General features: G+C 36.6%; 2 protein-coding genes across 2 annotated transcripts in view; one reads left to right on the top strand and one right to left on the bottom strand.

Moving 5' to 3' along the window:
* Positions 1–169, bottom strand: part of LOC126253342 (vacuolar protein sorting-associated protein 4) — a 171477-nt gene extending 171308 nt beyond the window's left edge. The window contains exon 1 of the mRNA XM_049954620.1: positions 82–169. The gene's annotated coding sequence lies outside the window, so the exon portion shown is untranslated. The remainder of the gene's footprint in view (positions 1–81) is intronic.
* Positions 65–25174, top strand: LOC126253362 (vesicle-associated membrane protein-associated protein B). Its single transcript, XM_049954639.1, has 6 exons — positions 65–419; positions 743–895; positions 11878–11981; positions 23146–23313; positions 23402–23503; positions 23588–25174. Exons 1-6 carry the CDS (start codon positions 350–352, stop codon positions 23750–23752), a joined length of 762 nt encoding a protein of 253 aa, XP_049810596.1. The 5' UTR covers positions 65–349; the 3' UTR covers positions 23753–25174.
* The last annotated feature ends 198 nt before the right edge of the window (positions 25175–25372 follow it).

The raw sequence follows: 25372 nt of genomic DNA, 5'->3' as shown, positions 1-25372 counted from the left end.
TCGTTATAAATAAAATCAACTTGAATCATGAAGTCGATAGCTGTTCGATTGTTGAATCATGGAAGTCGGTACTTCCGTTACCTTTTTCACTTGGAGGAGCCCTGATGGATGCGAATCTATGAAAGAAACATTATTTTGCTAATTTTAGATCTGAAGCAAATTTATTTTTGCTGTTTGCACTGGGTCTAGCAGTTGGAGTGACGTCATTTCAGGCAGCCATATTTCCGTCATGACGCATGCGTATTGGTTAGAAAACTAGAATCGCCAGTACCGGGATTAGAATTGAAGCCATTTCTTTACGCATACAGTATTTTACTGTAATTTCGGAGTACACTCATAGTCTTAAATTATGGCTAATCCAGGTTCAAAGCCGGAACAGGTGTTAATAATAGAACCGGAACATGAACTAAAATTCCAAGGTAAGCGGAAAGTGCTGTAAACATTGCTAATGAAGTAAGAGAAATAGTATTCCTTAAATCAGATAGTTGTTGTTTTTCGTTATTGGTTTACCAGTTACTGCGCCCTTTTGACGAGCGATTGTTACAAAGTTTACTCAAGGCGTGGAATTTGTGCGCTTTGAAAGGCAAACTATGTCAATTTACATGCGGTGGGGAGGAGAGTGAAGTGACATTTTTAGTTTCTTTCTGTTGTAAAAGCTATTCAATTATAATGTTCTTGTGTGTTGGAAGATAACAATGCATTATATTGATATTTAATGGTTTCGTTTTCTTCTGATAACAAGGACCCTTCACGTCGCCGGTTACTTCTTATATGAAGCTAACAAATCCTACCACTAAAAAGGTGTGTTTCAAAATCAAAACGACAGCTCCAAAGAAATACTGTGTGCGGCCAAATTCTGGTGTTCTGGACGCAAAGGCATCAATTGATGTAGCAGGTGAATAAATGATTTTTATTTATATGCAGTAAAACGTGTGCCAATCATAGTCACGTAAGTAATGATAAAATAATTAGCGTACATTTTTTCCTGCTGATGGAAGTTTAGAATTGCTTGTCTTAAGTTTGGTTATAATTTTTTTTATGCAATAGGGGATTGAAAATATCTAACATTTGTTGTTATCTCCCTATAATCTGTTCGCTGCATCCGTGTCTTATCGCTCAGAGACCCCATCGTTCTAAACCATCGGAACTCGGTCACTTGTTTTCACGAACAGTTACTTGTATTCCTAAATTTTTTGGTGTAGTAAAATTCACAGTTAGGTTACTGGATGGTAGACTAAGATAGCACGTCGCTCTAAGGATTTACACTGACTTTTGAACTAAGTTAAATTATAGAACAATATTTTGAGTGTTTTTGAAACAAGTTAGGTGACTTCATATAGTTCACTCTTAATCTCTTGAATAAACTATGTGGTCACTGTGTAACACACATTTACCAGTACAAGAAGATGAGAGACTAAAATACTTCCTGATTCTACAGTGCTTGAAAGATGCTACTTCCACAAAAAGTCATGTCAGATTCACTTAAATTGATTTCTGGTGTAAGTCAGATCTTGAAGGGATTTACCATAGTAAGTTATTTGTTCAGGGATCATTGTCATAATGTCCAAAAGATATGGTATGGTGGTAGTCATTGACTATATGAGTGTAAATGCTGACAAAAAATGCCATGAACCAATTTTTTTTATTTTTTTTCCTATCAAGAGATCCAGGTAGCATCCCTATTAGTTATTCTTGTAGTTGCATAAAAGCACTATTCAGTTAATATTTGCCCTTGATATTATTTTGTAAAACAAGAAGAGTTAGTGTGCTTTGGACCCCTGAAGTCTTGGTTGTGGTGACACAGGTCTGTAGCAAAGCCCAAGGTGTAGCTTTGGTTGAAATATGATGATTTGGTTGACAGTTGGTGTAACCAAAGAATGTAAATGTCAATTAAATATTGTGGTAACAGACTGCCCCGTAACATAGTCTAACACTTAACAGTAAAGTCATATTTAACACACTTTATCATAAAAAACGAAAATTACAAGGTAAATTCGGAATATATAGGTAATGGAGAAGGCTTAGACAAGTGTTTTGATGCATACAGGGTGTCTCCAAATGCATAGTACTAACTAAATGTGTTACAGCAACCAAACTAATTAAGATATTAACACCATGTTGCCTTATGTGAGACACTATCTTGCAAAGTTTTTATGCCATTAATCAGTTTCATCATCTTAAACTTTTATGGCATGCCCAACACCCAGTCCTTAAACACTCGCTGCAACATATCTCCATCAACTGTGTGGCATTGGTAGCAACAATTCGGTCATTGGTGTAGTTAACAGACATTTCAAAGAGTCTATCTTTGACATAACCCATAGAAAGAAATCCATCGGTATAATGTCATGTGATGTAGGATGCCAGGAAATTGGATCACCCCTGCCAATCCAGCTATATGGAAAGAACATAAACTTCCTGTCTGCATAACATTCCTGTACCAATGGTGTATTGACATCCTTGATGGTGGTTGCCGTTCATGAATTCCTTTGAACCTGTGTGCCCAATTTGGTCTGAATAAACCATTCCACACAGTGAACCATCATTCTAACTGTTGTCACTATGCTTCTCTCAGGACAATCTGGAACCCACAAAGACAAAACTTACGCGAGTTTGTATTTCACATAAACCAAACATGTGTGAATATCATTATTTTGGTTGCCATAACACATTGAAGTTATAGCATACTTTTTGAGACAACCTGCATTATGTAATTATAAACTATGAATAATGCGAGGGGGTTCCACTACTACAGCTGAGAGTGAAAATAAAAGTAAAAAAAATATTTTGACAACAAGTAAGTGAGCTTCATGGTAAAAGTTAAATTACGCTCCCATCCCCGTTTCTTATAGTTGTTGCCAGTGCATGAATGTAATATATTCCAAAAATACGGGTTTGACATTTCAGTATTTTGTAAGGCAGTGTTATCATTTTATGTGGAAGATTTATGTAGGCTACTTAATAATTGTATTTGCAGTGAAGACTGGGACTGATGAACCTAGACCTTGGACTTCGTTGCAGATGTCTTTTATGACTCTATTATTTTGAATTCGAATTCATTGGCTTTGCTGACTTCCAACCAGACCTTCCAATCTTAACCTAGACCACTTACAATGCTAAACAATCTTGTCATTTACATCTAGATTTTGGGATGGTGGTGCTCTAACACTTAGTCCTTTGTAATGGTAATTTTGTAACTTGCTTCTTGTGAGTCGTTTTTCTTTTTCCACTGTCACACTTGAGTCCTTGTTTATTTTACTTTACATTCATAGATAGAGCATTAGGTTGATAACTGTTTACTCTCATACATCAGAGTTGTAATTTAATTTTGTATCAGCAGGGTTGGTTCTGATGCATCAAGGGATCACCAATTTAGTATTGGAGGGCAGCGTGGAGGGTAAAAATCGTAGGGGGAGACCAAGAGATGAATACACTAAGCAGATTCAGAAGGATGTAGGTTGCAGTAGGTACTGGGAGATGAAGCTTGCACAGGATAGAGTAGCATGGAGAGCTGCATCAAACCAGTCTCAGGACTGAAGACAACAACAACAACAACAACAGGGTTGGTGGTGTTCTTGGTGGACTAAAGAATTGTTATTGGCATTGTCTAAGTAGATTTTTTTGTAGTTTTAGGTCATTTTGAGAGAAGAAAAGTGAGTGTATGCCCCCATGCTTGGCAAATTTTCAGTGCTTGACTCATTGCTTTGTGACACTCAAGAAACTGAGATCAACTTCTTGCCCAGTAGGTTGAGTAACAGATTTGGTCTTCTATTCACATGAAAATGCAAACTAGTTTAAAGCCTAGTACACCATAAAATTGACAATGCAAAGATGTAAGTCAAATCGTTTTACTAGAACTGAAATATTTAGTCCAAGTAAAACTAACACAATGGTATATTTGTTAGTGTCACTAGCTTAATGCATGGAGTCCTGTGTTTGAAACCAAGTGACCACCTCACATTCACTGTGATAAGTCTGGAATGGGATCCACCAGCCCTAAGAGACCACATACATTGTGGCAGCAGTGAAAAGCTAGCACTAAGCTGAGAACCTGCTTAAACGTATTTGCACAACAATAAGTTGTGCAAATATGTTTAAGCAGGAAATGGAAGAACTTAAAAGATCAAGTAGGCCTGAAAATCCTTTATAATAAGACTAAAATAATATATAAATCTATGTACTAGCACAAATTAACAAAGATCTTTTAAAACCATTTGAAGTTCCTGTATTTAGGACACTGGAAATAAGATTGAATGGACAGAAGAAATAAGCAGAAAAGTGCTATTGGTAAACTATATAGGGTTTAAGAACTGTTTCTCATTCCTGGAGAGGAAAGTTTATAATTGGAATGCATTCCCTTATCACTTTTGACTATTGGTTGGGACACATGACGTTTTAATGTGGAAAGAATTCAGAAATTGTGAGTGATGTTAAGTGAGCAATAGAAAAATTTGTTCAGTTATAAATATATATAAAATTTCTTTCTGTTGAATGCTGCGCGCGCGCGCACACACACACACACACACACACACACACACACACACACACACACACACACACACACACACACACACTCTTTAGCAAGATTTACTGTGTCTGCGGCTTTTGTTACTGTTAGTAATGATTTGCATGATTATGAGAAAGTGATCTAGGTCGGATGTAGGTATCCATGCACATTGTTTGTTTGTAATGTCTTATGCTTCATAAATGAAGTTAGATGTTATTCGTTTAACTTGCAGCAGCTCAAGCTGTATTATTAGGTCCCAATGTCCAACCATGGAAATCGTGACATTTGGTAAAAACAAGTATTTGTAACAACCAAGACTATAATTTTGAATGATTCGCATTGGATAACATATACTGTAACTAAGTTTGCTGTGACCAGCGACACTGAACTGCCAGCAGCAGTATACACTGGAAGTGCAATTTAACTAAAAGACGCTGACGTGTTTAATATCACTGTATTGAGATAGTTGTTAAATAATTGTGGCATGGAAACAAACACACAATGGGTAAGGTATTTGGAAAAAGTAGCCATAATCACCAAAGTTCATCGTAACAGTAAAAATAATTTTGCATATGATGAAACTTTTCTTAAAGTATACAGTAATCGTTGCAGAGATCGTTCTTGATTGACCTTTGTTGAGCTTGTCATCCATCACCTTTCAACCTATTGTAGCTGTTCTGTTATGCTACAGGTCAGTCTGCTAAATCATTCATTCCCAAGTAGTTAAAATATATGTTAGTGGTGGCAGCAGTAAGGCAGTCTTCCATGACCCATGTTAGCACGAATAATATGTGCAGAAATACACTGAAACATACTACATGTGAAGTTAGTGGCACACTTTAAATTGCTTCTGTCAGTCACTACACTTCAGGATCCAAGTAATATGGATTATATTTAATCTTTGCTGAGACTTAAAAAGTCTTATTTAGAACAAACGCACTCACTTTTTCAAAGCATCTCAAACGGTCACACTAAAAATTTGGTTTTTCTTACAAATTTGTATGTCGTGCTTGTAAACAGTGCTCATGTTTTACATTACTACTATTAAACAGTATTAAATCACAATGATTACCACCAATTTTTTTGCTCTGTACTGCATTCCTAATGTTTTCTCCACACAGGTGCTTAATTTCTATAATGTTGTGCTTCACTGACTCTGGTTATATGTACATGTTTCATGTTGTGTGGAGCCACATAGCCTTATGAAGGAGTCAATAGGAAGCAATAAATCATGAGTGATGCATTGTAATTTAATACTGTTTAGTACCAGTAACATGAAACTGTTTATGATCCTGACAAACAGATTTGTAAGGAAAAGCAAATTGTCACAGTAACCACTGAAGATTCTTTGAAATAAAGTGAAACACATTTGGTCCAAAGAAGACTTTTGTCTTTGTCACAAAAGACTATAACCTGTACTAGTTATGTTACTGCTACTGTGGGGAAAAGTCTGAAACAAAAAAGGCATCATGTATATGACACTTAGTGAAGCATGTCCTGGTGGCTTTCACTAGAAGTATCAAAGTATTCATATCAAGCTACAACAGACGATTCAGGTTGTCACTTTCTGTGTGTGTGTGTGTGTGTGTGTGTGTGTATATATATATATATATATATATATATATATATATATATATATATATATATATATAATGGAACAGTCAGGACATTCTGCACAAAAATCAAAGTCATTAGCTCAAGAATACTGGCTCACTAGTGAAGTTAGATCATTGTAGGATAAAAAACATGAATTCAGACACAAACTGTATGAAACAAACTTGCACTTAGCGAAACCATAAACAAGTGTCCTGCTCTCCTGCATCGTAGACAAAATGGGAGAACACACCTGTAATGCATAAGACAAAAAAATAAAAGGCTTACAGACCAACACTCTCAAACTCCACAAACAAGCAGAAAACACACCCACTTGGCCTTCTATGGACATTTGATCCAGATGAACCCATGCAGGATCTTCGTGAAAACAGATCGAGGGGAAGCTTCAAAGAACAAATGGAGCACCACTGTGAAATTCAACCCAAAGCAACTTGAAATCCCATCGCTGAGAAGAGGGAGGGAAAGGAGATTAATTAATTTATTTGGTTTCTTAAGTGTAGTATTTAAATAAAATACAAAGAATAACACATGCAATTTACAGATCTGTTTAAATTTTAAATACAACCAATTCCATGATTCGTTCCATGATACAGACATTCTGTAACACTGTGGCAAATGGTTTGCTGTTGAATCATATAGGAGAACTGTATACCGCAGCTCAGTAGGCTAGTCCAACTGCTGAAGTACATGAAGTCTCAGGAGTGAAGCACCAGGTTATTCCGCATAGCTTGTGTAGAATGTGGCACGTAGACAAATGTTTCCCTATGCTTTGTGTAGGACAATGTCCAGTCCAATGTAACCCATTGGTATTTTGGGTGCTGGATGTGGTGAAGTGGTCAGTCACCAGAATAGATCTGGAGCTGCTCTGTTGCACAAATAAAAGCAAACTTTCTGTGTCTTGGTAGGGTTTGGCATCAGTCTCCATTTTTGTAAGTGTGTTACCATTATCACCATATCAGATGCCTTCCGTTTCTTCAGATTTGCAATGTCACTGACAGCACCCAGTATCAACATATTCAAATTTCTGGTTTCTGGCATATCAGGTTAATGGCAGTGGGGTGAGGGCAGATCCCTGAGGTAGTTGAATATTTAGCACCTTTGAAGAGCTTATTTATCACCCAGTATGATCCAAAATGACCTGCTGGCAAGCATAAGTTGGACTGTTTGACACACAGCATTACTTGAGTGAGTTTGTATAGAAGACCATTTCTACTGGCTGTGTTGTAGGTTCCCAGGAGATCTATAAATGCTTTGATATTTTTAAATTGTCTTGAACTCCTGCTTCTGTGTATGTTGTGAGTGACATTATGTGGTCTGTACAACTTATTTTTTGCTTGTTCAATCAGAATTTTCTCAAGTATTGTAGCCAAAATTCTCCTGTGAACGACTGTTTCAAGAAGCTTGCTTATTGAGCTAACAAGTGCTATTGGATGATAGTTGTTTGGCACTTTGCTTGTTTTTCCTGGCTTAAGGATAGTGCTGATGTTGGTCTTTTTCATTCTGTTTGAGATTCTCCCCCTTCATCGTGATGTCAGTAAAGAACACCACACACCATTTTTTGTTACCTTTACCACAGTAAAGGAGGGATTCAGGATAAATTCCATTAGTCCCTGGCACCTTCCGCTTTAACATCTTTGAGCCCCATTGTTATTTCCTTGACACTTAGTAGCTGGGAAAATAAGGCCTGAAGACTTCACTTTATTTATTTAAAAGTGACCAGCTTTCTTTGTTACATAATTTTAAGTCCAGATTCATGACAGTTTCTGTCCGTTTCTTGCATTGAACCATGTCCAGTGTGGGTAGCAGGTTATCAGCTATCTCTCATCCCTCCATGAAGCAACTTCTTGTACATTTCTTCACGCTCAGCATTCCATGTTATTACTGCTTGCAGAGTCTGCACTTGGGATGAGAAGAGAGACGGGACAGAGAGAGGAGGGGGAGAGGGGAAAAGCAGAGGTTAATCTCCTGCACAGACACAGGGAGGAGGAAGGGGTGGACAAAGAGGGGGGAGCGGGGGAGTACGAGATGCGTGTGATACACAGGGTGTCCCAGGTGGAATTGTTAGTATTCAGCAGTATGAGAGGAACAATATTTCAAAGCAAAGAAGTCTCATAAACATGGGCTTTAAAACCTGTACGTCAAGAGATATGAGCACGTGCCCAGTAGAAGAGACGTTTCAAAGTATTGAAGAGGAACAATTCGTTACAGCTCCTAAGGTATGCACTTCAGAGCATACTCACATGTACACAAGCATGTGCGTATGTGCAGTGGTCTACACAACAGATAAAAAAATAAATGAAGATCACACCCCACAACATCAAAACAAACTAAATGAGATTCATATGCTTCCTTACAATATGAAAACATGTCTACCCTGTGTCAGTGAAGTGCAGTTTTCTAAAAAACTGAAAATGAATGGGTGGAAGAACAGTAAGAATGCAGTAGGAAGCAAAAAATAATGAGCAATCATTGTAATTTAATACTTTGTAATTGTAGTAATGTGAAAGAGCAGAACTATATACAAACCTACCATACAGATCTGTAAGAAAAATCTGATTGTTACAATGACCACTGAATATGCTTTGAAATTAAATGAAATGCATTTAGTGTAAATGAGTCCTTTGTTACAGCCATAAAAGGTGAAACATGGGTTATATAAATTGTATTTCTGTGACTGAATAAAAGGTGGTATAAAAAAGACACCCTGTATCTTAGGGTAATGTGTTGTGCTCTTTCTCATGGAGATTTTAACCCATTTGCTACACTGGCTTCATATCACACATGATCATATTCTTTGGCAGTGTTGGTGCAGCACTGGACTGAAAACATCTTGAAAATCAAACACTGAAACCCAGTTAACCCGTAGCAAATATGTAAATACTACTATTTGGTTTTCCCATGATAGGTGAGTTTTAAAGTCTCTGCCAGTTTCCCTTGTGGTAATTTTGTTCCAGGTAGGGCCTTACCTTCAAATTTGATAGATGTTTCAGAACCACATCACTGATAGAGGTGAAACATTACTGTGAACGATATAACAAAGTGATATATGGTAAATTAGGTTTGATCGGAGTTAAATTCTTTGTAGAACACTAAGTTTGTGTAGAAGCCTGGCAACATACTAATTCCTCCAACATATATCTTGTGAAATGACCATGACAAGGAAATCTGAGAAATTGGAGCTGATGTAGAGATTTGCTGAAACTTCTACCCTCGCACCATTTGTGAATGGAATGAGTAATGGGGAGCAAAAGATTGTAGTACAAGAAGTACCCTTTAGCACACACCCTAAGATGGCCTGTGGAGTATAGATAAAGATGTAGACAGGATTTTGTCGAGGCTGGCATATTGAGTTTAAAGGTATATCAGCCTGTATTGCACCTTTGAAATGATTGCTGCCAATTGAATGGTTGTACCATTCTGAAGAAGTTTCCCATTGTGAAGTAAAATACTGCAACTTTTGTATCAAGAGGAAAAACTATAAAATTATGAGACAGAATTGCACGGGAAATATCAGTACTGTTGATACGCACATATAAAACACCAGACACTATCCTAGCTTTCAGTATTACTTGTTTCTTCCTTGGGAACGGGAGAGGTATAAACTGGGAAAGTTTGAGAAGGAAGGGCCTGTCACTCGGGCCGCATGATGAAAAGGATGCACCTATGCTTTACATCATCCTTACAACAGCTGAATCGCCCTCGTCCTGGTTTTTAATCTTCTCCAACTTACCCTTTCTCTTTCTGAGCAATGAACTCTGATACCCTAGTGTCAAAAGGTCAGTGCCATGTCTCTAGATAGTACCAATATTTTGCATCCTGAAGGTTGTGTTTCAGAATTTAAATGTAATGTTCTGTGTTTTATCTCTAATCACAATTGCAATTTTCATTGTAACAGGAGATTATAATTGGTTGGATAGAAAGGAAAATTTTTTTCAGAAATTAATTAAATTTGTGTGGGCATAAGGGCTGGCCAATACTGGTGCAATTATCAGTATTTAACAGACACAAAAATAAGTAATAGAACTGATACCGCATTCTGTAAACGATCTGAAAATTGGAAATATTTGGTGTACATTGAAAACAGGAAAGAATTGGTCATGTAAAACACGTGTTAAGGACATCCCCTCTCCTCCTCTTATGGCAGGAGTTGTGTGTGCATGTTAAAGCATGACACAATCAAATAACTTTTGTGCTTTACCTGAAAAATGTTTGTGCCCCTGTTCCCATTCTGTCCTTACAGTTTTTAACCTTTGACTAATTTTCTTGGGTTCCTGCAATTCCTTATATAATTCCCTACTTTCAATTGTGATAGTGCTCTGCTTTGTTCTCTTTCTTCGTTCTTAACACTTTGCATACCCTTGCTGCTTCAATGCCTCTTTGTATACAATGGCAGGAGATATATTTGCCTTTTTTGCTTGTTCTACTTCTCTATATATTTACACTCATCAGTGTCTCACTAGTAATTCCTTGTATTTCTAATGTCACCCACTGTTTTATGCACAGCATGTAAAAGCAACCTTACTGCAACCCTTTGACATAACTTAGAAGATGGGTTAAGTAAAGGCAAATGTATGTTATAGCATTGTTACATTTAGAGAAAGCTTTTCTGACAATGTTAACCGGAATACAATCTTTGAAATTCGGAAGGTAGCAAGCGTATAATACAGGAAGTGAGGGTTTTTGCATGGAAATAAGGCTGCATTTAGTCAGCAGACATGAAAGTGAAGCAGTAGTTGACAAGGCTGTGAACTTCACCTGATGTTATTCAATATGTACATTGTTAAAGTTGTGAAAGAAACCATGTAGAAATTTGGAAAGTAATTAAAATTCAGGGAGAAGAAATAAAAATATTAAGGTTTGCTTATGACATTGTAATTTAATCATATGGCAAAGGACTTGAGAGTAGTTGATTGGAATGGATAACATCTTGAAAGAAGGGTACAGGATAATAAAAGAAAAACAATGGTAATGGAATGTAGTCAAATTAAGTCAGATGGTCCTGCCGGAATTAATGTAGGAAATCTGACACCAGAAGTAGTAGACGAGTTTAGTTATTTGGGCAGCAAAATAAATTATGATGGCCGAAGTGAGAGAAGCTTTTTGGAAAAGAGAAATTTAACATAGATTAAAATTTCAAAGTTAATCCTTTCTGAAAAAGCCTTTGACCAAAGGCTCAAATCTGTAACAGCCTTTTTGTCATGCCTGTCTGCAACTCATTGTGTCATCTTTATGGTGAGTAGCAATGTATCCTTTTTGTAATATTGTTCACACTCATTAAAGCAACTCCGAAGTGAAATTGAACTAGCCGCATCGTTTCAAATCAGAAAGGATATTGTGCAAACTAACAAAAGGTGTCCCAACGTCTACAAAGCATTTCAGTTAGACATTAGAAGCAACCATCTCCAAGTTTCAGGTAACTAGACATGTTCGTTTATCAAGAAATTAGATACCAAAACAGGAATCTGTGAACTATGGTAGCAGTATCTTTATACTGTAAAGTATGTATAAATTAAAGAAACCATTTAAGTCCCCATATCTCCCTCTCCCCCCCCCCCCCCCCCCCACTTTTTCTTGCACCCTTTCCCCTATCTTAAAAAAGAAAAAAAAAAAGCTTTCCATCTCCCTTCCCACAGTATCTGTAGTGTAGTGGTGAAGTGCCAGGAGCATTTGACAGTCACGATTCTTAGGAAAAGCTTCGCTTTGTGAAAAATGGTGTGGTATGTGCATGTTAAATGAAGAATTTTCATTGTTTCCAGTGACTCTACAGCCTTTTGAATTTGATCCGAATGAGAAGAATAAACACAAGTTCATGGTACAGACACTGATTGCTCCAGAGGAAGAATTCAATTTGGATTCAGTGGTATGTACAGAAATAACTTGTAAATTTTAAAACATTGATACTACTCTGTAGTAGAGCAGAGCTCATATGGATGATCAAGTTGGTATGCAATTTTTTTTTCTCCCCACAGAGGAAATGGTAATCTGTCATACTAACAATCCAAAGAACAAATGTAATTTTAAGACATTATCATGCAGCCATAAAAGGCTGCGACATAAGGCTGACTTTGATTTTGTTGTACAATAAAATCTCATTAAGCAGCATTTTCAATAGTCTGTGGGTTAAGTGCACATGGAGTGGCAACACATCTTAAATGGTTGGAAATTTTTGAGTCCACAGTGGCTACTTGTGTAAGGTGTAACGTTAATATGCGTGCATATATAGGGATTTAAAATACTCTGAAACTCCTATTTTACATTTTCATGTGGTCCAGACTTAGAAAAATGCAAAATTGAAGAAAATGAAGAATCAAGTAAAATGTTAAAACCCCCGATATTGCTCTCCAATACATTGTGTAAAATCTGTATAAATGAGAAAATGAAATGTACAACACCATGTTTATTTAATAATTTCTGTTATTGAATTTCATCAGTTCTTAAACAATCACAGATGTGTAACAGAAAGTAAAAATGTCAAAAAATTGAAATTGGTGTCTGGGTACAAGGTAATAGAGCTGTTTTTGGCCGTGCTAAGATCACAAATTAAATGTCAAACAAGGTTTTTGATAGAGCTTTCCTTTGTGCTCACCCAGGAAAAAGCAAAAATTGATGAACATGGTTAATTAAACCGAAAACTGTGAAGTACAGTGAAAAGCTTCGGAATCCAACATGTGGGAGTTTGTGTTTTCCTTTTGTAACTAACAGCAGTGCAGCACACTCTGGTGACGTGAGTGCAGTGACCTCTAGTGATCCATCCTGGAACATTGCTCAAGTGTGTGTGACTCCTACCAGATAGGACTAACAGAAGAGATATAAGTATTACTTTAGGGATATACTACAACCCTGTACATACCACTCACACAGAGATTGTTAGGTTAAGATTAGAATAGTTACTGCACGCACAGAGACTTTCAAACAATCCTTCGCACACTCCATACCTGAATGGAACAGGAAGAAACTCTAATAGCCTCACAGTGGTGTGCAGCATGTAGATGAGGATGTAGATGTAGAGTGGTTGAAGTTGAGCATTCTGCAGTATTGCCACTGTGTGCACCACTTCTAACTCCTCGCTTGCTGTAGTGTAAACACAGCTAGTTTCATCAAGGCACATATATACACACACAAGTTTTCCTTCCCTTGTAGTGCTTACTTATACCAATTAATATTATTTCAGTGTTTCTCTGCCCCAACAGTCTGTTACATTTATAACAATCTGTCTGCCATCACAGTGCATTTAACACCATTGTGGACTGCAACAATGACGAACAAGCGATCACACAACTGTTCACTGAACATGGCCTGTTAATTGTGGTGCCTCTCATAGTAAATTGAGTAGCCTACATTGGCTGCCATCAGTAGAGGCACAATACGTTCCAGATTCTGTCGACAGGCTCCTGGCAGAACTAATGTAAGTAAACTTAATGCATGGTAGTGAGGAGTGTATGAGGTATAACTATAAATTAAACGTAAGTGGATTCTGCGGTCACTTCCCATTTTCTATATACCAATCACATCAGCTGTACTTTGGAGCAAGCTACCAAATAAGCTTGCTTTTTATCACTCTATATACTAGAAGCCACTCCATTAGTGTCACATCACTATGCTATGCAGCTATTGGCTGCAGTTGGGAAACAAAAATCAGAGAGGTTTTAATCAGCCAGTTGTCACCGTATTTCACAGTTTCTAGTTTATTTCACCATGTAGGCTATTTTTTGCTATTTTTGAGCTGAAAATAAAATGAAAGAACGTTCAAAACTGTGTGTTTTAAGGTATCTGTGGCAGTAGTGTGCCGAGAAATGGCTCACTTACCTTGCACATCATTAGCAAAAGTGATTGTGTAGTCTTCTCAATTACATACCCTACAATATTACTAGTGGCAAAACTCACTTTTTTCCCAATAGGTCTGTTATCTGATATGGATTTCAGATTTGGTCATGTCATCTGACATTTTAAGTTATGGTAAGATTGATACTTAGGAGGAGAAGCTTTCCAACCCTCGTATATTTCAGCAGAGGTTCATATAATAAGTATAAAAGCATCACAGAAATGTTTACCAAGCTCTAGTGGCAGGTGCTACAAGAGGGAGAGCGTGCATCATGATGTGGTTTATTGTCCGGTCGGGGTGTGTACCTTCATAGAAGAGTCAAACCTTACGCTACTTTCAGCTACAAGTAGTCATGGAAAGACCTGGAAGGCAAGGTTATTGAAATCGGACCTCTCATGGAGCCTTACCAACAGTCATTCTTCCCAGACATTATTTGCGAGAGGAGGAAAAAAGAGGTATACAAAGTATCCTTCTCCACATATCGTAGGGTGGCTTGCTGAATATAGGTGTAGTTGCAGAGGGACAGGATGTTTTACGCAGGAGAATAGCGCAGTAAATGGAAATGCTTTACATGAGCTCTAATGGAAGCTTTTGTGGGACTGGAGTCAGAAGTGTTATACCAGGAATAGCATCGTAGATGAAAGTGCCTTAATGGGACTTTGCTGTATTATTAAAATGTTAGTACAGAGAAGCATGCTGAAACACAGCAGGATAAATAATTTGATCTACATCACTACTTGGATCTTTTAAGCCAGTGAATTTAAGACTTGAGGAAGTACAGAATTCCTTGATGTTGAAATGTCATTGGTTGCTGACTGCTTATTGTTAATAAGCAATCATTTGCATGTGTAAATGTGGCAGTAGTCATTCATAGCCCTTGCCCTTGACACTGACAGCTGCATGATTTGATTCACAAGACTATTACAATTAGATGTCTTATGCTAAGAGCCCCATCTGCAAGAACCAGCAATTCGGGCTACTGCAAGTTGGTAGAAATATTGCACTTCTTATTTTTTATGTTATGGACTATGGTTGAGGGAGCCCACATGAATTTAATCAGAGACACTGCCAGTCACAAATTTTGAGAAATTTTACTTATGTACAAGGCTTACCAGGAAATGAACAGTATATATCGGGCAATAATTCTCATTGTCGAGTTATATTTTATTTTTACGCCAGGAAAATTTTGAGTACCCTGTTAGGTAGAAACTCTGTACCCTACTATATATTATTTAGCAAGTGTCTCATTTGAATCACTAAATGTGATAAAAATAAATGTGAACCCCACAATATGTGTTATTTCCTGAGATGTCGTGTGCAAGATAAATTACTCAAATAAAAATGTTGACAACAGTATATGTTTTGATAAGAAAACAGAAACCCACATTGTGCTGTTCTGGACTTTCCTAACTGTTTTGTAATAGGTGAAATGAAAATGTGAGAAAGTGTGCTTCACAAAATTTTGAGAAAATATTTTAGTATATTTTAGTATCATCTGCTTTAGTCATAACTGTTTAATAGACTCAGTTACACATATAGAAAACAGTTTTTTAGTCGTTAAAATGAATAGGTACAATAAAATTTTTTGCTTCATTTTGCAGTTGCATAAGAGTATAAGTTTAAAATGGGTTTTGTTGGAAGTTTAATTCACTATTTACAGGAGAAATATAATGAACTAGATCATTTTGCCTCTGTGCTTTAGTTAATTTTTTTCTTGAATTTTTGAGATTCTAAGTGATTCAGAGGTCTCCACTTTATTTACCGAGATTTTGTTCCTTTTTGTGCAAGTTTATTAAACACCCAAAGAAAGATACACAATTTCTAGACTACATAGTATAATACTTAGTGTGTGGGAGCTTCCTGAGGAAAAGATGAGAAGATGATGGACCAACAATTCAAAAAGATTGGCCATGTTTGAAGTGGTGTAATTTAGTGAATAATTGTGGTAAAGTTGCGAATCTTGGCGAGATTGTCGACCAATTTCCATTATAAACATTCTGTAACTATTGATCACTATTTTTGTTCAAAGAGGTACTCAGTTTTCACTAAATTTTGTCATGACAGACTTTCTCCCAAATTTGTGGCTCATTATCTTAACATGGTTTAGGTAACTCTCCTTGGTAACCTGATAGTCTAGTAGCTTGTTTATAAAACCTGCTGGTTTTATCACTTTTGGTCGCAGTATTTTTGTGATAGATTGCGGGGAAATTGCTGAAAAAAATTTACTGTAAAATAAGTAACTTTTAAACCCATGTACATAAGCGACATCAGATATTTTTTTTTCTCATTGTGATACAAAAAATTTCCACAGTTTCTTTTTTTTCCTGTGAAAGGCTCAAAGTAACCCCAGTTTTTTGTGCAAATCAATATTTCAGATGATGATGATGATGATGATGATGATGATGATGATGATGATGATGTCCCATACTCCTTGACAGAGCGTAGGGGAACGATGCAGTAGACCCGCACCGCCGTGTTTCAGAGAATCATAAAAAAATAATACAATGAAATAAAAAGCCTGTGTTGGTCCACATAGGTTTTTGCCATTAATAGTTAGTAAAAAACTGTAATCCACATCACAGAGGGGTCACACCTGATAACCAGACAGGTCCAGCCACAAGTGAAAGACCTGTTTCAGTCTCCCAAGTCTGCTTGTGGGCCACTATATAGAGCGTCCTATTTCTCTGTTTTGGCTTCTAAGTACGCTTATACTTCAAAGGAGAGGTTCTCAGTTGTGGAATCAACTTTTTGAAACCATCTATATTTACTATGGTGGACCCTCTTTTGTGAAAAAACGTTTTGGAATTCCGCACAATGGTCTACAGGTTTAAAAAGAAACCTCTCAAGGATTGTTTGCTTAGCTTAATGGTTATAGTACAAGGCAGACATGGAAGAGGAAGTGGTTCTAATCTCATCAGCTGCTGCGAATTTTTTATTTTTAAATCTTTATTGAAATGATTTTAATTATTATTTTTGTTTAATTACTTTGCTTAACTGTAACTTTTTAATTTCTGTTCCTTAGTCACATAATTTTAATCAATGTATTAACTTTTTAAATTGTTCCAATTTTTCTTCCTATAATTCTTTTTCCACTGAATCTTTTTGTACATTTGTAAATTTAATTAGATACTTATTTTTATTTATTTATCATAATATTTAAACATTTGATAATACCAGTCTATCAGTTAAAAAAAGTGAAAAATGAAATAATCTATTTATGTGTGCATGGTGTAAAAAATGTAATTTTCTTCTGAAGATTTAAATTTTTTTGGATGGCAATCGTCACACAAACATTTAATTGCAAAACCTAAATTCTTATTGAACTATGGTTAAAGTAATGCAGATGAAGATTTAAATGAAAGACATGATTGCAAGTAAACTGAAATTAAAGTACAATAAGGAATAAAAATAATGAATGCGATAGTGTGGTCAAAAATTAGAATGATGAATTGGACAAAATTAAATCAATGTTAATACATTGAAATCGTTAATCACATGCACAAAGATTCCAAGTAGAACAGATTTGTAGGAATAAAAAAATGAGAGAAAATTGAAAAAGTTAATATGGTGGTACAATGATGTGACGGAGGAATAAAAATAAAAGAAATTAAATTTAAACCAATTAATTGAATAAATATAATTATCGAAGTAATTTCAATAAGGATTTAAAAATAGAAAATTTTGAAGTGCCTGAAGAGATGCAAACCCACAACCTCTTGCATATGAGACTTATATTATAGCCATTACGCTATGCAAGCAGTCCGTGCAACAATTTTTTTAAAAAAGAAAAAAAAACATTAGACCATCATGTGAATTAAATTTATTTATTTATTTTTTACTCACAAACAGGGTAAATTGTCACAGGGTGTAATACATGGGACCTTAACCTACATCGCATTTCAAAAAGTTGTACATATGGTTTCAAAAAGTTGATCCCACCACTGGGAACCTTTCCTTGTTAGTAGAGGTACCCAATTCTCATGTCAGGGTTCCTTATAGTTACCAAGCTGAAATAATGTCATTCATGGGAAGTGATGAGACAAAAATCACTTGTGCGGTATTCTTAAAGTTTTTGTCGATTTTTGTAATGGCTGTCTGGGAAAATGAACTGCTGAAACATTGATACTGTAAAATGCACACCAGATTTTTGATATTGTACTCAGTGGAGACCTTGTATGTACCTTTTTGAACTGGCCACTGAAACAATCTCAGTTTACCAGCATGCATGAAGTTTCAATGTATTGTAGTCTTTAAATAAGGTTTGCAAACATACCCAATGCACTAGCTATTGTCATACATGAATGAATGCAACTTGCTGGCCATGTAATTGTGCCAAGACCACAGGTTCTGTGGGTTCGGTTGGTTCCATATTTTGGCAATAAATTGCAAGTGCCACAACACCATTTTCATTTGAATGTAGTTCAGACACATTTTAAGAAATGCTGATTTTCTATATTCCAGCTACTTTCTTCATAATAAGCTCGGAGCGATTCAATTTTGGCCTTCTCAACAATAATGAAATAATCTCTTAAAATATTGATCAGACCTTTTTGTAAATACTGAGTGGAACTTTTTGAAACAGTTCATTGAAAATGATAGCACAAGATTTCTGAAATTCTTGAATTCTTTTTCCTGAGGATCATCTCTGAAGTAAGATTTTGTGGAATTGTTTCTTTTTGTGTCAGTTAGTCCACAATGCACAAAATTGACAATGGGACGCACAGTAGTTTACTCTTTTTCCCTTTGAAGATCTTGAATGGGGTTCTGAACAAATAATACAAAAATAGATTAGTTTAGTCACATAACTCAGCATAAGGGGGTTAGGATGTCAAATGGGCCGACTTGGAGCAGGAGAGGCACCACAGGACATTTCAATTTCCACTGTCTATACTTCTACAAGAAAATTCATAAAACTTTGTCAGCATGAGTAGGAAGGATTCAGGATTCACACTCATACCAGTGGAAGTTCAAAAACCAAACAAAATAAAATTTCTTATGTGTGAAGTTTCATCAATTTTTCACTTACTATTGGCTGCATTTGTTGCTGTAGGTACAGTTTTCTTATAAGTAAGAGATATATTTCGATGCATTTTGCACAGCATACAAACTGTACTTACAGATATATGCAACTCTAGAATTTATTTAATTTATGAAAAAATGAATGAAGTGTTACAATTTAAACTTCATGTTAAAAACAACTCAAATTTTATTGTTAATTATCTCAATTTTTTTTACCACAGTTTCTAATAGATTTGGAAAATTGTATAGTTTTACATTAAGGAGAGAGTGTGTTTGATAAGCATACAGTGTCTGAAAGTAATATTCTGATATTTATTTTGGATGTCACATGTACCTAAGTACAGAAATCATGTTGTGTGGAAAATGGCCGTTGAAGTTTCTGCCTGTATTTGGCATTCTTTTAGAACTGTCCAGCACCATAAGCAGGTTCTTTTTCACTTTCTAAGTCAATTTTCTTCCTTTTCACATTCTTATGATGCACTCTTCTTGATTTTTATCATCTCCAAAAATGATTTACCTACTTTCACTACATACAAAGCTTTGATGCAGTTCACTCCGGGCTTAATTCGCAAGTCCTACTTTGTACACCACCATTAAAACATGAAACTACACCAAAAACACAAATAGCAAGTGCATATCTTCTCACAAAAATGATACTTGGTAATCATTCCCAGATGCATTGGTTAAAACTTTCATTTGGGTTTTGGGATGAAGACATTTCTTCAATAAGTTTTCATTTGCAAGGTCCCTGAATACAGGTTTGATGATGGCTTCCATTACAGCAGTTGGTAGAGAATTCCTGTGATATTCTTCACCAACAATTGACCTTTGGTACCCACACCATGATTCACTTCCTTGCTTGCTTCATATTTTTCAAATCCCGTGTTGCTTCTTACTGCGAAGCCGTAACATATCTGTAGCTTGTCTCCCATTTATTCCCTTCCCAGCAGATAATTTCTTTCCTGGTGAATATTGTCTCAGCCTTCTCAGTCGATGCACGTTGATAGCAGCAAAGTACAGATATAAATAGTCCTTTGTTTCACGTATGACAATCTCAGGCTCAAACATGAATCATTCAAATTCTACAGAGTGAAATACACTTACATATGACAGAAGAATGCTGTGCAAAGGGGTGTGGTGCTGCATCTTGGTACACTTACGGCCAAGTAATGTGCCTTATACTCTCTCAAATATATATGTTTTATACATCAAACTATTCAGGAAGATGGGTGCTACACAAAATAGGCATATTTTTGAAAAATTGAATTTTTCTAAATTTTTTACATCCTATCCCCTTAGTTTTTATTCTGTGTTTCTATGGACACTGCATTTGATCTTTTGAAACTGTGATCAATAGCTAGGTCAGATATTTTTGACGCCATCTCTCAAATTCCACTGCAGTGTCAAAAATACTAAGTATGGCATATAACTTCTGGCTAATTCCATGCCCGCTGGTGTAGCCTCCCTACCTGAGCATCTACAATTTTGTTGAAATTTGTTTATGTATTGAGACACTTGCCAAATAGATTTATACAAATTTTTAGCTCCTCATATGCAGTACTAGTGGTGGATGGTCCAAATTGCTAAACATTCTGAATTTTGTCATTTTTGACAAAAGCTTACATATTTGTTAATACAGTTTACAATCATCAGGATTGAAGGTTGAATAATCTGGGAATCTGTTAAAAGCAGTTTTGTGAGGAGACAGATGTGTAAAAAAAATACTGAAGGTGGAAGTTACTGGCAGATGCAACAGCTACCTGAGCATCTACAATTTTGTTGAAATTTGTGTATGTATTGAGACACTTGCCAAATAGATTTATACAAATTTTTAGCTCCTCATATGCAGTACTAGTGGTCGATGGTCCAAATTGCTAAACATTCCGAATTTTGTCATTTTTGACAAAAGCTTACATATTTGTTAATACAGTTTACAATCATCAGGATTGAAGGTTGAATAATCTGGGAATCTGTTAAAAGCAGTTTTGTGAGGAGACAGATGTGTAAAAAAAATACTGAAGGTGGAAGTTACTGGCAGATGCAACAGATGTCGGCTGCTGACTGAATTGATCATAGAAAGTCTGTCAGAAACCATGTACCTTGTGCAGTTAGCAAAATTAAGATGATGCCTTTCAGTACAGCCAGTGGGCACAGAATAGACATTACTCGTAGTTTTTGTAACCCAAAAAGTTCCTTCTTCAGAGTACAAAGTAGGAAGCGTCATTGTCTTGTCTTGCGTCCTCACCTTCCCACTCTCTAAAACACCACAAACCACTCATTTCTGTTCTTAGGAAGGAACTTAAGTTCTCAAGCTTATGGGTGCAGTCTTTTTGTTTGTTTGTATATAAAAACTGTACTAAAAGTTGTGCATCCAGGAGGTAGAGTGGTCACTTCATCTTTGGCTCGTTTCCCAAGTTTATTGTTGGAACAGGCAAAATACAGAGGAATATCACTACAAAGTTGATTGAAGCAGGTTTAAAAGAAAGTTATTCAGTGGCACAGAAAGTGTTACTGCTATTTTTGCTTCATATGTATCACTGAAGCCACGAGTTTCAGCAGCAATAGGAAATTCACTCCTAATCATGCCAGATTGAAATAAATACTATCATACCCACAACAAAAGTCTTTGAGTTGGCATTACATGTAGTATCAGTTTTCAAGTGTTGTATATATTGAGGTGACATGTCATGGGATACCTCCTAATATGGTGAAGCTCGTTTTGTCTGGCATAGTGCAGCAACTCAATGTGGCATGTTCTCAATGAATCATTGGAAGTCCCCAGCCAAAGTATTTAGCCATGCTGCCTCTATAGGCGTCCTTAATTCTGAAAGTGTTCTGGGTACAGGATTTTGCATGCGAACTGATCCCCTAATTACCTCCCATAAATGGTTGATGGCGTTAGTGTCGGATGATCTGCATGGCCAAATCATTTGCTCGAATTGTCCAGAATGTTCTTCAAATCAGTCACGAACAGTTGTGGCCTGGTGACGAGGCACATTGTCTTCCATTAAAATTCTGTCATTGTGTGAGAATACGAAGTCCATGAATTGCTGCAAATGGTCTCATAATATCCAAAGATAACCGTTTCCAGTCAATGTGTGGTTCAGTTGGACCAGTGGACTTGTTCCATTCCATGCATACACAACTCACACCATTATGGAGCCACCATCAGCTTGCACACACGTTGAGAACTTGGGTCCATGGCTTCGTGGAGTCTGTGTCGCACTCTAAACCCATAAGAACGAAAATTGGGAGTCTTCTGACAACACTATGGTTTTCCAGTCATCTGTGGTCCAACTGATATGGTCACAAGCCCACGAGAGGCATTGCGGATGTTGTCAGCAAGGGCACTTGGGTCGGTTGCCTGCTGCCATAGCCCATTAACACCAAATTCTCCCACACTGTCTTAATGGATATGTTTGTTGTACGCTTCACATTGATTTCTGTGGTTATTTCACACAGTGATGCTTGTCTGTTAGCACTGACAAATTAGTCAAACAATGCTGCTCTTGATCACTAAGTGAAGGCTGTTGGCCACCACTTTGTCCATAGTGCTCAAAATTTGTTATTCTCGGCACACTCTTGACATTGTGGATCCCATGTGTGTAGCTCCATTCTCCATTCAAAGTCTGTTGTCTCCCATTGTGTGGCCATAACAATGTTGGAAAACTTTTTGTGTGACTCACCTGAGTGCAAATGACAGCTCCATCAATGCACTCCCCTTGCATACCTCATGTGCGCGACACTACTGCCATCTGTATATCACTATCCCATGCCTTGTCACCTCAGTGTATGTAAATGACTGGTAAAACACTTGTTTCAAAGTCGTTTGAACTGTTAACAAACTATCAAAGAATATACCCAGTGAGGAGCAGCACATCTGGCCCTGCCCAATTAGAAAAAAATCCTTCATAAACCGACCTTGCATCCTGCTCTTCCAGAGATATTTATCAATTCAGTTTGTAGAAGTGTACCCAGAGCCATTTGTTGTGAAATCTCAAAAATTTCACCATTCACTCTAAAACTAACGAGTTGTGCCTCCCAGCTCAATTTTTGGGGTTATCCATAGGATATTTTAAAATTCATTATTCCACTGGAATCTGACTGACTTTCAAAAAATAATTTGAGTAATGGATAGTGCTAAAGTAATTATGTTTTGAAATCTATTCTTATACTTTTGCAGTGGAAAGATGCCAACCCAGATTCACTTATGGATTCGAAGCTGAAGTGTGTATTTGAGATACCTGTAGATCCAGCAACAGCTTCAAGAGAGAATAACGTCGATGCGTCACCAGCCATCCATGAAGAGAAATCAAAGAGGATTGGTGACGGAGCAAAATCTTCTCCTAAGGTAAAAAAACAAAAACAAAAAACACCTGCGTGCACACACTTTCAATTGTCACAATAGACATTGTATAATCTTGCCTTTTTTCTTTTAGCCTAATGCTGCTGTAGATGGAGAACTTATGAAAGCGGCAGCTGAAGTGAAACGTTTGAGGGAGGAAGAAAGTAACTTAAGACAAGAAAACCTCCAACTGAAGGTAATGTGGTTGTTGTATTAACATATTAGGGAAGGTTAACATTAATAAATGTTTCATGCTTCATGTTTTTTCTCTTTCTTTCAGGAGGAAATCTTGAGACTTCGTCGTGCAATTTCTAATGTTGATCTTTCACCACAGATGGCCTCCTCTACTACTGCAATGGCACCTGCACCACTTCCTTTTATGTATTTAGCAGCTGCTATTGCCATGGGACTTATGGGAATAATTCTGGGGAAGTTTTTGCTTTGAAGGACTGAACAAAATGGCAGCACCTACCAACTGCAGTACTGTGAGTCAGCCTGTTGTTTGCAGCTTCCTTACCCTCTTTCTCTCCAGTTCAGAATCAGAAATTGTCTTTTGTGTGTGCCACATTCAATTGTAAAAACTTATTTAAAGCCATTTTCTCATGTCAGTTTCTTTGTGTCCCAACTTATGTGATTATTGGAGAGAGGAAGAAGGGTTTAAGGAAAATTTGTTTTTATTCTATGGTGCCACATTTTGGTGGTGTGCAATTTCCTGCGCTAACTTGAGTAGGCGACTCACATTGAATGGCTTACCAATGATTGTACATAACATGTTGTATATGGATAATTTAGATTGAAATCAATTGAGTTGTAGCACTGTTCAAAGCCAAATTAGAAGAAATAAATGAAGAAAGCTGCACCTTTTGATTTTAGGTATCTTGTTAAAACAGTTTGGCTGTGTGAGTTGTGGTAGACTCATTTAGCTGGATAATTACCTGAAGCTATTTGACAACTTGGAATGCTATAGTTGGTAACTGTTACATTTATGTTGCAGAAGAAATTGCATCACCCAGCGAATTATCAGCATTTTTTTTATGATGGATTTTTGGTAAAGTCCCCATATATCTTGACGGTTTCCCAGAAACTTTAAAACTTGATTATTTTATTAACTTTTGTATTGTGCATGAATTAATTTGCGTCCTTGTAATTTTGCTGGAAAGAGTTACGTTGGTGATTGATTGATTGGTCTTCTATACATATATGTAGCTTTTAATGGTCTTATCATACTTAAATACGCTGAATATCCACTAGCCGAAACGAGTCATATAGGTGCATACAGGTGCATTTACGGCATTGTTATTATTAATATGACAAAGTTTTTCAGGAATTTAATGAATTCCACTTTTCGGTCTACCTGAGTAAAGGTGTGAGGGGAAGGGGTGTGCGTGTGTATATATACCTGATCTTTTGAGTCCTGATTGAACTGACGTTAACTCATTGTGGTAGTTCCTTTGACTTTTATGAGTAGTAAAATGCTGAGACACTTCTTTATGCATTGCCTTAATTCATAAGGAAATAGTTGTTCCGTCAAGAGATTCAGCATGTACTGTTGGAAAAACAGTTCTCTATAAAATCACTATCAAAATGGCTCTTAGGAGGTTGTTGCAAATTATTTTTAATTGTGCTTAAAGTGGTCAGATCTGTGGTTTCTTTAAATGTATACCACAGTTTCTCCAGTGAAGACCATGGTGCTGTTATGATGAACGGACTGTTATCACAGCCTTTGCTCTCTACGCCTGAACTTCACTTCCTGTTTTATTTGTACAGATTGATTGTATGCTTGTTTGTTTTTAATAATTTAATGACAGGAATAACTTATAGTTGTAGACCGAATTGTATTAATTAAATAAATATTAAATTAGGATAACCTATCATTATTTTCCTGCAATGATCCTAAGATAGATCCAGCAAAGGTAGTGGGTTCATTATGTAACCTGAAGTGGCAAAAAAAAAAAAAAAAGTAGTTTATAGGCAGTCTGTCACAGTAAAATGAGTTCTATGCACAGAAATTGTATTCATTGCTCTTTTGTGCCTTAAATTTGTGAATATGAGCAAGATCGGTAAA

The sequence above is a fragment of the Schistocerca nitens genome, chromosome 1, assembly GCF_023898315.1.
Source record: "Schistocerca nitens isolate TAMUIC-IGC-003100 chromosome 1, iqSchNite1.1, whole genome shotgun sequence".
In the NCBI taxonomy this organism is placed as follows: Eukaryota; Metazoa; Arthropoda; class Insecta; order Orthoptera; family Acrididae; genus Schistocerca; species Schistocerca nitens.
This window is presented reverse-complemented; position numbering and strand designations above follow the sequence as displayed.